General features: G+C 38.3%; 1 protein-coding gene across 1 annotated transcript in view; it reads left to right on the forward strand.

The window, feature by feature from the left end:
* The window catches only part of fig4a (FIG4 phosphoinositide 5-phosphatase a), an 88,711-nt gene extending 80,937 nt beyond the window's left edge, over positions 1-7,774 (forward strand). Inside the window, exon 24 of the mRNA XM_088908826.1 lies at positions 6,998-7,774. Coding sequence (XP_088764952.1) covers positions 6,998-7,175 — 178 coding nt within the window. The 3' untranslated portion in view covers positions 7,176-7,774. The remainder of the gene's footprint in view (positions 1-6,997) is intronic.
* The last annotated feature ends 4,680 nt before the right edge of the window (positions 7,775-12,454 follow it).

Consider the following 12,454-nt stretch of genomic DNA (forward strand, 5'->3'; position numbering starts at 1 on the left):
TGGGACTCTACATTTTGGAGACTTCTGTATGAGTTTGAAATAAATACTTGTTAATTTATTTGAAGACTTTTGCCTCCAAGCTAAGTTCTTAATTAAAATTTAAAAAGTTCTAATGAATATTTTATTTATTCCTTAATTAAACACATTTCTTCTTAGACACATCCCCACTGGGGCCTGTAAAGCGCTGTCTCTGAGGAAACAAAACTCATGCTTCAAAAGAGAGTACATTTAGTGTCTGCTAATGTTTCTGAAATTGCCAAAAGCCCTCCCTTGTGTAAAGACTGTGTTGAGAGAATTTGAAGCCCATGATAATTACATTTTTCAGGTAGCTGTTGTTTTGGTGCACCAGCTTAACTGACTTGATTTTCATCGTGTGACTGTTTAGCTCACAAGCAAAAGTTTTAAAGTCAAAACCTAACCTGCCACTGAAATGTCCTAAAACTCTAGTCAGAATGCCAGTGGGAGTTTTGATGGGTAACTGCTGCAGACATGCCCATGCCCCAGTAAATCAGTAAACAAAATGAGGTAAAACAAGACCTTGATATATTATCATCTGTAATTCAAGAATGGTAAGTTAATTTTGTTCTCACTCAACTAAAAGGATAACATTTTCATGCACAATATAGCTAGTTGCTGTCTCCATGTATCTAACAATGATAATTATTAAAATTAAAATGTAATGATTTCTCTGATTAATTAGGACACTTATAAATACACTTAGTGTGGGAGTATTTCTTTTTATTCTAGAAATACTCTGAAGGCCATATTTGCACTGTCAAGTAGGTTTTGTAACAGGGTTTATTCAGTAGTAGCCTGCTATGGTGTCGTCACCCTCTGGAGCCTGAAAGTCATTGCAAACTTCCTTAGGTCAGATAATCGAACCTTAAGCTCAGCAGATGTGTTTTTCCAGCGTGGCTTCAAAGGGCTGTGAGACTGGGAGGTGCTCAAGATGCTGAAGACCAAATCCCAGCTATGAATAAGCTGCACGTGCATCAATCGCATGCATTTATTTTTATTTTTTTGTGTGATATAGTATTTATTAGTGCAGTTCTGTAATGTCTTGCAGTAAAAACAAGTTTAGCCTTTACTTCAGGCATTTTATTTTGTTCTTTCTCCCTGAGGCTTCTCAGTTAAGGAGAGGGTTAATTAAATTGCACTACTGTGCTTCCATTTATAACTGTTGCTAATGCATCTGCTTACAGTCATAATTAATGTGTATTACTGACCAATTTTGGCTGCATTCCAAGGTTACCATATAATGAACCTGTTGAGAATGGTTTTTATTTTACACCATCATTCCTATTTGAAGAAAATAGGACATGTTAGCTCAATTCTGACCCATAATGACTGGATGTGCTGTAAGTGTCAGCTAGAGTAGCATGGGTATCTGCCTTCAATATTGTTCTAGTTTTTAAACATTGCAGTGCAGAAAAATATGTAATTCTGAAAACATAAAAGCTTAGATTTGCAGCCTTGATTGTAACAGAAGGTGATTTCTTCTGTTGCAAACAGTAATATACTGATGCACAATGAGAGATTAATAAGAATATTTTTTTTAAATGCAATTTTAATTAATGCAAGAACAATGAAAGATGTTTGATGAAGATGCTCCACTTATGTAATAAATATTGCCTTAGGCATTGCTTTCAACATGACTGAAGGGGGCCTTGTCTGTGTGAGAGTTTGCTAGGAGGAGATGCTGTGCTTCAGCAATAAAAGAACCATGTTCAGTCAGCAGTCCAGGGAAACCAGTACCCCGCCTCTTTATCATGTTCTGGAAGGCAGAGTGTCATCATGGCGGCCCAAGACCTTCACATCTGTCGTATTCATTGTTTTCAGGCTGCAGTGTCTACTCCACGGGGATTACTGTCCAGTGAAAATGCTCAGAGGTGGTTTAAGAGCTCATGTCAGCCGAGAGATTAAATCATTTATGGTCCAGAAAACATCTGAAATAGTTGGAAAGAGATTGATCAGATGTTTTTTTTCACCGATGAATAACAACCTCTGGAGACATCATGATGAGTTCTGTGCTAACGTTTGCATTTTGTGTTGTTCAGCTTATCAAGCACTGGGAATGTGATGATGTTGGGATGAGTCTACTTTAACACAAGGTCACTTTTAGTGTGGATCATGGTCAGTCTTACTTCTTTTACAGTTTCAGCCATCCAAACTCAGACATTTCAAATTTCTAGCTAGACAATGCAATGACACGACAAAAAAATAGTCTTCTCACTTAACTCCTCACAAGTCCTCTATGGTACCAGCTTACTAATGACATTAACAAGCAATAACCGCCACTGGCCAGAATTCACCATGTGTCCACAACTGTATAGGAAGAGTGGAGGAGCGTCCCACAGCAATCTGGCCAGAGGCTGTCTGAGTTCATACATCAACACTGCAAGCATTACAGTATATTATAGTACAAGGACATCATGCCTGATACTTAATAATAATAACAACATCGTTTTAGTTCCATTTACCTTGTTCAACTACCTGTCAGATGTCTATTTTGTACAATATATTTTATGAAAGCTTGCTTCACATAAGGATAGTACTACCTGACTACTCTTTAAATATCACTTTATGACTTGACTGTTAATGAAAATGTTAAAATGTTAATGTATTGTAAATAAGTATTAAAAATTAGTATTTTAAAAAATCCAAATATAATACAATACAAACTATCATTTTAATGGTTGAATGTGATTAAACTGAATACCTTTAAGAAGAGTAGTAAACTTTATACTGTAAGTTTTAGGTGAAAAGGGAGATGCCCTGCAGTTGTGCAACTATTTAGCACATTGATAGGGAGGTCCTAGTGTGATGGTGTGGTCAGGAGTGTCTAGCTGTGTGTAACTGCAGACCTCTACTTGTAGTGATGGATGGCACTGTGCAATCACAGTGCTACATTGGTCAAGCTTTGACACCTCATTTGCTGCCCATCCTACAGACTGACCTCAGACTGAATCCCAGCAGGACAGCACACATCTTGATAAAGCTTGTGTAACAACAGCTTTCACGTGAGATGAAAAAGTGACATTTATGCCTTGGAGGCCCTACTGGTGAGACTTGAAACCTGTTGACCATTTGCAGAATGAGCTTGGGATCTTGTGTGTTATCTGGGGCTCAAAGTCCAGTGAATAAATGGGGCTGTGCCAAGATCTGCATGTGAAGAAGTGTTGCTCTTCAGATCACGAGGAACACTTCTGATATATCTTTGTGAAGGAATGACATTGCTTCATAGATTGTGATCAAGACCGATTATTTGCCTATCTGTGCGGACTTGCAAACTGTAAATACTGTAGCTGCAAGCGTTTTTACAATCGAGTGTTTCTTGTGAGCCAGTGAGGTGCATCCCAATAAATTGTTTTTGTAATAAAACATCGATTGTGCTCATTACTTTTTGTTCCAAAAATGCATAGATTGGTTTTGACCTGCTGAAAAAAGTTGCCTTATAGAGATAGATACTGGAACTTACTTCAGCAGTTGCCTTGGCTGCAGTGTAACTTAGAGCATCAGTGGGTATCAAAGCATTTACTTTTAATAGAGAAAAAGATCATGTTGTCACAGTCATTTTGATTTTGTATGTTTGTTTGAAAGAAATGGAACTTTGTTACCCTGTCCTGATCTGCAGTGTAAAGAGATACACATGCCTGTATGATTTATTTATTCAGGTGGGTAGCTGCGTCAGCATGTGTAAGCTGCAAAGGAACAAGTAATAGGTTTATTCCATGCTGAAAAGAGAAGAAACACAACGTTTTGGCTCTGGAGCCTTTCTTCGGGTGATTTATTTTTTGCTAATATCAATGAAATGTGAAAGAGCTTTCTTTTTAAAAAGCTGGCGTTTTAAAAATAGGGAAGCAGTTGGTCGTGCTTGAAACCAATAACAACACAATTTGGGTAGCATGGCAGCTTCCGTTTATAAGTGGCTATTTTACAAACTAGTGCAATAGGTAAACTATATAAATACAGTACGTCCGAGAACAAGACGTTGTTCGTTGTGCCATAATTTACACACAGTTCAAATGAAATATCAGAGAAGACGACTAACATGCAGTTGCCTGTGTTTTTCATTATATTAATTTCTAATGTACACTTTAATTTTTGTTTGCTGCAACCAACTTTAAGTTGCACTGTATTGAGAGTATGAATAAATTACTGTCTATAAAAGGTAAAGGTAAAATTAATAAAAAATGTAGACTGAACTAATTTAACAAATGTATTATTTTAACTGCTTGATTTTATATATTTAGTGTCATTTCTTAAGGATGTACACATTTAATGATTTGTCAAAATCAGTTGCATTACGTATTAATAAAGGATAGAGTGGCAACTAAATATAGAAGGAAAATTATAAAATAATTTTTACTTCAACAAATATACTTCTTAAGGCTGGGTGTGTTCAGCTCAATTAACCTTACCCTGCGAAACCTTGTTTTAAAGTGCTTTTCACAAAGTCAAAGTGACATGGTCAAATTATGTTTTAAAGTTAAACAAGAAGAGCATTAGGTTTTATATGGACAACTGATATAGAACACCTAGCCTCTGTCTTCACTGAAAAACACAATATTTTGCAATAGATGTATATGATGATACAAAAATGTAAGTCTATACCACAAAGATGTCCAAATGATTGGTTTTCTCACAGCATTGTTAAATAACACCTTTCCAGGTTTCTCTTTTTATGTAATTATCTTTAGAAAACACATATAGAAAACCTGTTTATTCTGTGGGATTTTGCTTCTGCATCTGTTCTCTTGGCTAACTGTTCCCAGGATATATGAAATAGATTATCTTCCACTAAAAGTCTTTGAGACACAATTTGCAAGTGAAAAATAAACTTCTTTACAAACACAATAAGTGTAAGATACCTAGCTATTTAGCTATGAAACCAGTTGCTCTTGGCATAGCCTTGCTGTTGGCAGTAAGTAGGCTAGTTATTCTTATAATACAGATGGGCAAGTGTGGTATATTCCCGAATTGACTTTTGTTTCATAAATTGGTTTTCCATCTATTTGTTGATCTTATATTAGGTAGTGACAGTGAAGACTGATGTTACTAATGAGAGTTAAATCCCTGTGGCAGCTATGCAAGACCTTCTGTCTGACTGTAGAGAATCCATTCTTACATCTGATTGACAGGCACAAACCTTTAGCAGTGAGATTAAACATGCTGTGGCAGGATGGCCCTGCAGCCAGAGCAGTGTTCCCAGGAGGGGCCATTCAAGGCCAACGGTACCTCCCTGAGGAGCAGGACACTCGTGTTGCACCATGGCTTGTCATTTGAGAATATTCACTTCATTGAATACTGAAGTGGAAATGGCCCCAGCTGCACAACCACTCAGGATGTGCATAAAGACACCATTCAGGAAAGAGAGCGGCCAAACCTCGGGCAGGGGCATCTGAAATGAAGATGTTCCAAGCCAGCATACCGTTGAAAGGAGATGGCAGTTTTGTGCAAAGATGCATTTCTGCACAAGAGTACCACATGGCTGGCACTGGACAGATTGGTTTGAAAAGGAGTTTTCTTTGCCAGGTCTGACCATGACATCAGGCGAACCAGGAAACGGTAGCTGTGGACGGAGACGCTCTTGGTTAAGGAGCAGAACTGCTTTCCTCCCGATGGCAGATATATCTGGGGCAGAAGAGGGGACAATGTGAGGAAATCTGCAGTAAGGTTTAAAGAGCGGACAGAGAGGTAGATTCATTTTCCTTCCCCTTAAACTCACAAGCAGTTTGGGAATGAAGGAAGAGGCCAGTCTAGTTCTTGGGTCTCTGAGAGATCTTCAGTTGAAGAAAAGGAGATGCCAGCTCAGCCACCGAGTGAGAGAGAGGCAGGTAGCAAGAGTGCGCTCTTTACAACAGGAGGTAGGAAGCAGACAAATCATGAGGGAAGCCCATTGAATACCCGCCAATCTCCAGTCTAATCTCCAGGAAGGAACAGAATGAGAACCGCAACCTTACAGGGGAGGAAGAAAGACTCAACACTGCAAAGTGAAATGGACGTTACAGAAGGTTTTATGTCCAATTCGGGAAGCTACAGGACCCAATGCCTGCAAAACAGGAGATCTAGGGAAAAGACCCGTTATCTTCCCAGAATACGAGGGCTCTTATTCTGTTAATACGCCACAACAAGAATCTGGGGAGTCAGGAGATGCAGACTGTGAGAAGACCTGGTGTGAGTGGTGTTGTGCACTACCTGCTGACGCCTGCACTGTCATCATTATGGCCAGTAGAGCAGTTGACTGAGATATGGATTTTTGGAAGGAATGGCATAAAACAGAACATATGATACAGTTTGTAGAAAAAAGATGAGCTTGTAGCAGTGTTTTGTTGTACTTCCCTACTGGACTGTAATTGTGTTATATAAAACTTAAACTTTTCATGCTTAGCCTGAGAGTAGATTGTGTATCTTTGTGGTGCCACCAATTCCATTCATGACTTTATTTTTATTCTGTAGTCTGCTGAGTTTAATTTGTTATTATATATGTTAATACATGGAGAAGCATTTAACTGTTGGTTAGGTTCTGTGTTTCATGGTTTAAGCCTTTTGAATTCCCTAAATATTCTCTCAGAAGCTACAGTATGTATCCAGAGGTACCTTGCCTTATTCTGTTCTGTTTATTCTGTGTAATTTTGGTTCTCTTTTTCTACCTTTCTTTCACAACAGACAGGTAATGGTGAGTTTTTTTCATAGCCTGGCCTTTCAGTGCAAATTTATTACAAAGCAGAAGCAGTACATCCCTAGGAAAGAGCATTATTTTCCTTTTTTTTCAGATTTATAAGAGACCATCAACAAAGGAACAGTGAATCCTATGATAGTTTGACTTTTTTGTTTATCCTTGTACAGTATATGATTTTCCTGTTAATGGGAGTATATGTGCTTTTGATGAAATTCTAAAAGTTGTGCTCACAATATTTAAGAGAACAGATCCTGCTTTTTTCAATTTATTTTTCCATTCTATAATGAAAACTTTTTTCTTTACTCTTTTTTGCAGGCACCCTGTTTCTTTTTTCTCCCAGGACAGTTTATATGAAGTTCAGCTTCCTAAAGTGGACAAAGAGTCCCGAGAGATCTTTGAAAACCACATCCGGGTGGGTCGAGGCGTGATACAGACACTGTGCAGGGAAGATGTTCTGATGTACAGGGAGTATATCAAGAACAGATACATGTAGCAACAGGACCATGAGTAGAAGCAGATCGAGCTCATTCGATTCGCATCTTATTTGCATAAGGCTGCTGATCTGTTTTGTGTATGCTTGCTCGACTAAGAATCTTCAGCCCAGCATGCCATCTATTTTGACATTAAACACCATGGATGTTTTTATGTGCCCCATGTCTGGATTCTAGACAGAAGGTCATCATAAGCCACACACGGGGGTGTACAGAAGAGTCTTGCAGTAAGTCACCCCAGTGCAAGCACATCAGATCAGTATTCATTCAGCAGTTACTTTGGATGAGAAACTGCTAATCTGTGTTGTAGCACTTTAATTATGTAATTGCTATAATTTTGGCTGCTTTTATGTTGGTTTAAACAGCAGGGGGATGGGACCTTTTGAAAGTGGTGATTTGAATCTCAGCAGTCAGTAGAGTGTTGGAGCCAGGGTAAAGAATGATTGCTTATGTACACTGTGAATGGCAGTAAATAATTTCTTTACAGGTCACAAATGTAAATGTATCAAAAAACTGCCAAAGAAGATTTATTTCACTTAACTGTATGTATATCTATAAGTTAAATGGAATGTCAATAAAAGTTCATCCTTTAAGACTAAAATTGAAAAGTGCTTATACGGTGTATGAGTGTGTGTATTGTATATACCATGTTTGTTTAGCTATTTATTTGCATGTACCCCTATCACAAACTCCTCTGGCTTCCGATGATTTGATTTTGGCATTCACGAATCTACTAATTTATGCTTTTTTGTGTCTATTTTGTGTCTCTTTGTGACTATTTAGTGTTGAAGATTAAATAAAACTTCAGTTGGGAAAGCATTTACCCGATTTACAGGAAGGCGTCTTTGAATTAAGGTTTTGTTCTTGGTATGTTTTATAGAGCTAGCAAACAAAAAAAAAAGGCTTTGCTCCTAGCCCTGAAATGACTTATTCTGCAAGCATAGCACTGCTGAGAAAGACACTTTTGAAAGGTCATCCAGGTTTCTGTTCTGAACTTCTTTCAGAGGGCTTGCAAAACTCATGCCTGGCTGGCAAGCTGTGGAGAGCAGGTGTAAGCCAATGTGAGGAGATGACTTTCCACGCTCATGCTGCTAACAGTAATTCGCTGCGTTGTCCTCACCAAAGGAGTCATTGCATCCTGCCTCGTGAGCTGCGAGGATCAAACAGGCTCCTAGAGGTCCTCACTCTTCTGTTTGAAAGCACAGCTTTTTTAATGAATGAACTGCTGAAGCACATCTTAGTAAATGCAGTTGATGGATGGCCACTTTCATCTTAAGTGTAGGTGATGCTGCAGCAGCTGCCAAGGAGACAGATACAGAAGGATCACTTTCTGTGGAATTACATGAAAGGGCAGGGTAAGAGTTCTAGCATAGCGGGAGGAGCGTTGGGTCTACAGTGCATTTCATTTTTTAACTTAATTGTTTCAGAGAGAAAATAATGATAAACAGAAGGATTCACAAAAAAAAAGACTGTAGTTTGCTCAATTTTTCAAAAGAGATTTTTTTTTTTAGTGCCGTAAAGGCATATTATTTACCCCTTTTATCTCAAGTGTGCTAAAAATATACATTTATCCTCCATGAAATGCTGTGCTGTTCAAAGACTTCATTCCCACTGAAGAAAACATTACTGAGTCTGAATTATTGCATAGCCTGTAGAAAGAAAACAAATCCTATTTTTTGCAAGTCGTGTTAATCTGAAAGTATAGCTAAGCAATTGCATTACACCTATGTCCATTTCCTGTATTTCATTGCTCCCGGACTGCTTAGAAACCCACTCAGTCCTAGCCAGAGTTTCGATACGAGGCTTTATAAAAGAAGTGATTTTATCAGGTGTTCGTTATTAGCAATGACTTGTTTACCACCTTGACCACATCAAGGCAAGAAAGAGCGTGGTCAAGTGCTGCACATGTCAATCTTGTTCTAACAAGCTTATCTAATTCTCGCCCCTCTCCTTTCCTCCTGCTGAAGCTAAAATGAAAGACAGGGCTGAAATGAGCACGTACATCAAAGCCATTGTGGGAGATGTGCAGTGTAAATGTTAGAGATCATAAATGCTGGACTGGTCACAGCCATATCCGTTTTTATGTCCAGCAGTGAAACATTGTCAGTAGCCAGTCTGTTATTGGTTGGGATGTACTGTTTGTATTTGGTTTTTAACTGCATTCTGCACCGGCCTTGTGTCATTGTGACATGTTAGTTGAAAAGGAAGCCTTGAAAATGAATAACTGTACTTTGGAGATTATTTACAGATCTGAAAACAGGAGCTGCCCTATGCATGGCAGGGTTTGTGAGTTGAAAAGGTAATGTTGAAAGTAAAGCAAATTGCTGTGTTCAGTGTAAAATGCAGAAATATAAATATAGCACATTAACACAGACCAAAGCAAAATATATTTTTGCAAAATACCCCTAAATCATGTTTCTGTTGTCTGTGACTGAGAAATGAAAATGAATATTTACATCTACTGTTGAAGTTATATTGAAAATTCCTTTCTCCAGAGGACATACAAGAAGCAACCAGGGTTGCTAGGATACCATGAGGATATCTGAAACAGTGACTAAAATAATACAGGGTTGAGGTATTGTACTAAAACAAACATTAACAACAATTCTAATACTGAGATAGAAGCTTAGGTTTGTTTCAAAACTGTAAATTACAACTAAACAACAAGAAAATTATGTGAATATGGAAATAAGTCAGCAAATCACTAGCACCTATTGTGAAAAAGCAGTAGCATATTGTTTTATGTAAAATATATAATCCTTCAAATGAGGTAGAAATCGTCCTGACTAATTTACACTTGTTTCATATGAGACTGTATGTCATTGTTACTTTTTACAAGCATTGCAGATCACTGCCAACAAGAACAGGCACACAACATTTTGAAGTAAAAGAACTCTTGATGAAATTGTGTTGCAGACTCTGCTACCTACACCTTTTTCTCAGTTCTTATTTCACCATTTCCTCAACTCATCTTTGTCCTTTCTCGTCCTCGACTGTTCCTGAGCTCGACTCGGCCAGAGCTAAGCAGCATTCAAATGAACAGAAATGGAGGAGCTCTAAATTGGTACTGTATCTGCCTTGGTCCTCTATCTCAATTTTCTCATATCCTTCCTGTCAGAACTCACCTTTGCCACACTTTCCTATTTTCCATCTGTGATCCAGTCTCTAGTCACCAACCCTTGCCCCTACTGTACCTTGTTTCAGTCTCTCTCTCTCCCTCCTGTCCTGACAGGCTTTCTCTATCCCCTCTCCATTTTCCCCACTTCCAAAGCCTGTTCATTCTCCACCACCCCCCTCAGTGGAGTGAGGTAGCCACAGACATCAGAATTACCGTCGGAAATGGGGACGGCTCAGTCCTTGAACACCTTTGTTACCTTATGAGTCTAAGACTCACTTGTTTAGACAGCAGCTCTAACCTGTCACCTCTCAACTACATCCTTCGCTGTCTCTTATACTGGGTTGCATTAATGTTTTTAGTTCTAATATTGATAGTATCATTCTCTTTTTCTTCATAAGTATGGAGCACATACCAACAGAGTGTCTGTTACTATTTTGAATTTACACTTCCTACAATACATATGTATATACTGTATGCTTGATGTTTATTGAGAAGGCATCGGTTGCACTTGCGTTGCACTTCATGCTTGCATTAATGTCAGTTTATTTTATTGTACTTACCTGTTCATCATATTTGTTTCCTTTGCACTTATGTTTTAATATAAAACTTGAAGACAGTGCAGGTCATCCAGAGTCTGTACAGAGTTTTAATTTTTCAGCAAAGTTTATATGCAGTTTGCTCCCAGCAGCCCTAATACATCTAAATTCTGAACTGAAATTTTTTTTGGGCTGCATTGCATCAGAATATATTGTTGAAAAAATATTGAAACTGAAACTCTAGACATAGTAAAAGGCCTGATAGTATCCACAAAAAAAGATGTGAACAGTGAGACAGTGTGTTTAGAAATTACTTTTTAATTATTAATTTTGATCATCACTATAACATGATGCAGTGTAACCAAAACAAAAGTGGAAGTGATTGGCACTCAGGTTTTTAGAATTTTATATATGTCTTGATAATAAATTATTCTCATTCTCTACATTTGTTTTAAAACAAAAAGAATATTGACTACAGTTCTACATGTGTGACTTCTAAAATAAGAGGTCTGAGTTGACTAAATTATTGTAGGTCTTGTGGGTTTTTTTTCCTGGTGGGTGTGGATTTGAGATTTGCACTTGGTCCATGCATTTCCCCTGCTGTATCACACACTGTGCTCCTTATTAATGAAGTTATATATTACCATTACTTTGTTTTCCAAGAAATACAGTAGAGTTTTCTTGCATGGAACGGAATCATTATTTCATGAGCCATTCAGGAATACTGTACTATACATACATAAAGTACAGTACTGTGCTTGTTTCTTACCTAAGCTGTCCACTACCACCAGCTAAGGCAAAACTAAATCTTGCCTTCACATTGTAACATAACTCAATACCTCCATTGCTGTGTAGTCAGTGTTGATAGCCCAGAAGTAAAACTGAGGATGGTTCACTGTTGTCTGGGTAACATCCTGTTCATTCTGGCAAGAGCTGTCCGCCTACTGAACAACTGTAGTGAGAGTGTCTCAGAGAAGGAACAGCGATCTTTCAGGATGTGCATGAGGTTAATGCCAGGTACACAGGAAAAGGCAACTGGAGTGCAGAGAGCAGGAACAGGAAGCAGAGGCTCAGCTGAAACACATAGGATTTGGTGACCAAGAAGCAAAGTATAAAAGATGTAAGAGCAGAGGAGACACACAACAAAGAGAATCCTGTGGAGGTATAGGAATAAGATTTAAAGTCATTACTGCTTTTGTGCCACATCATTTTTAGACCCCTTTTGTAAGGATTTTGAAGCCAACTGATGTCCAACTATCTGAACTTTAAAATACAGATGACACAGGCAACTTAGATTGGTTTAAGGAGTAGGAGGTGTCATTTGATGAATCAATATTAGCCTTCTGTACCCCACAGAATTTGCAGTCCCACAGTCGCTTGCCTGGAGATTCATATGCTCTTTGCAGAGTGACGGAAAGGGCTTTCCTCCTTCTTCATGTAGCTGAAAATAACCCAGCTTTTCAGTTCCAAACCGATTGTTTAAACTGTATGGGGAACAGGGGGCACTGGGTACCTCACTCTGTTAAAACACTGGAGTAGATAAGCGTATGTTTGAGAAGTAAAGTCCTGTTTCTACCGAGCATTAGCACTCTTTCGGAATGTGTGTAATTCTGTCATCTTTCTTGAT

This window comes from Atractosteus spatula, chromosome 2, assembly GCF_055471065.1.
Source record: "Atractosteus spatula isolate fAtrSpa1 chromosome 2, fAtrSpa1.hap1, whole genome shotgun sequence".
Lineage (NCBI taxonomy): Eukaryota > Metazoa > Chordata > Actinopteri > Semionotiformes > Lepisosteidae > Atractosteus > Atractosteus spatula.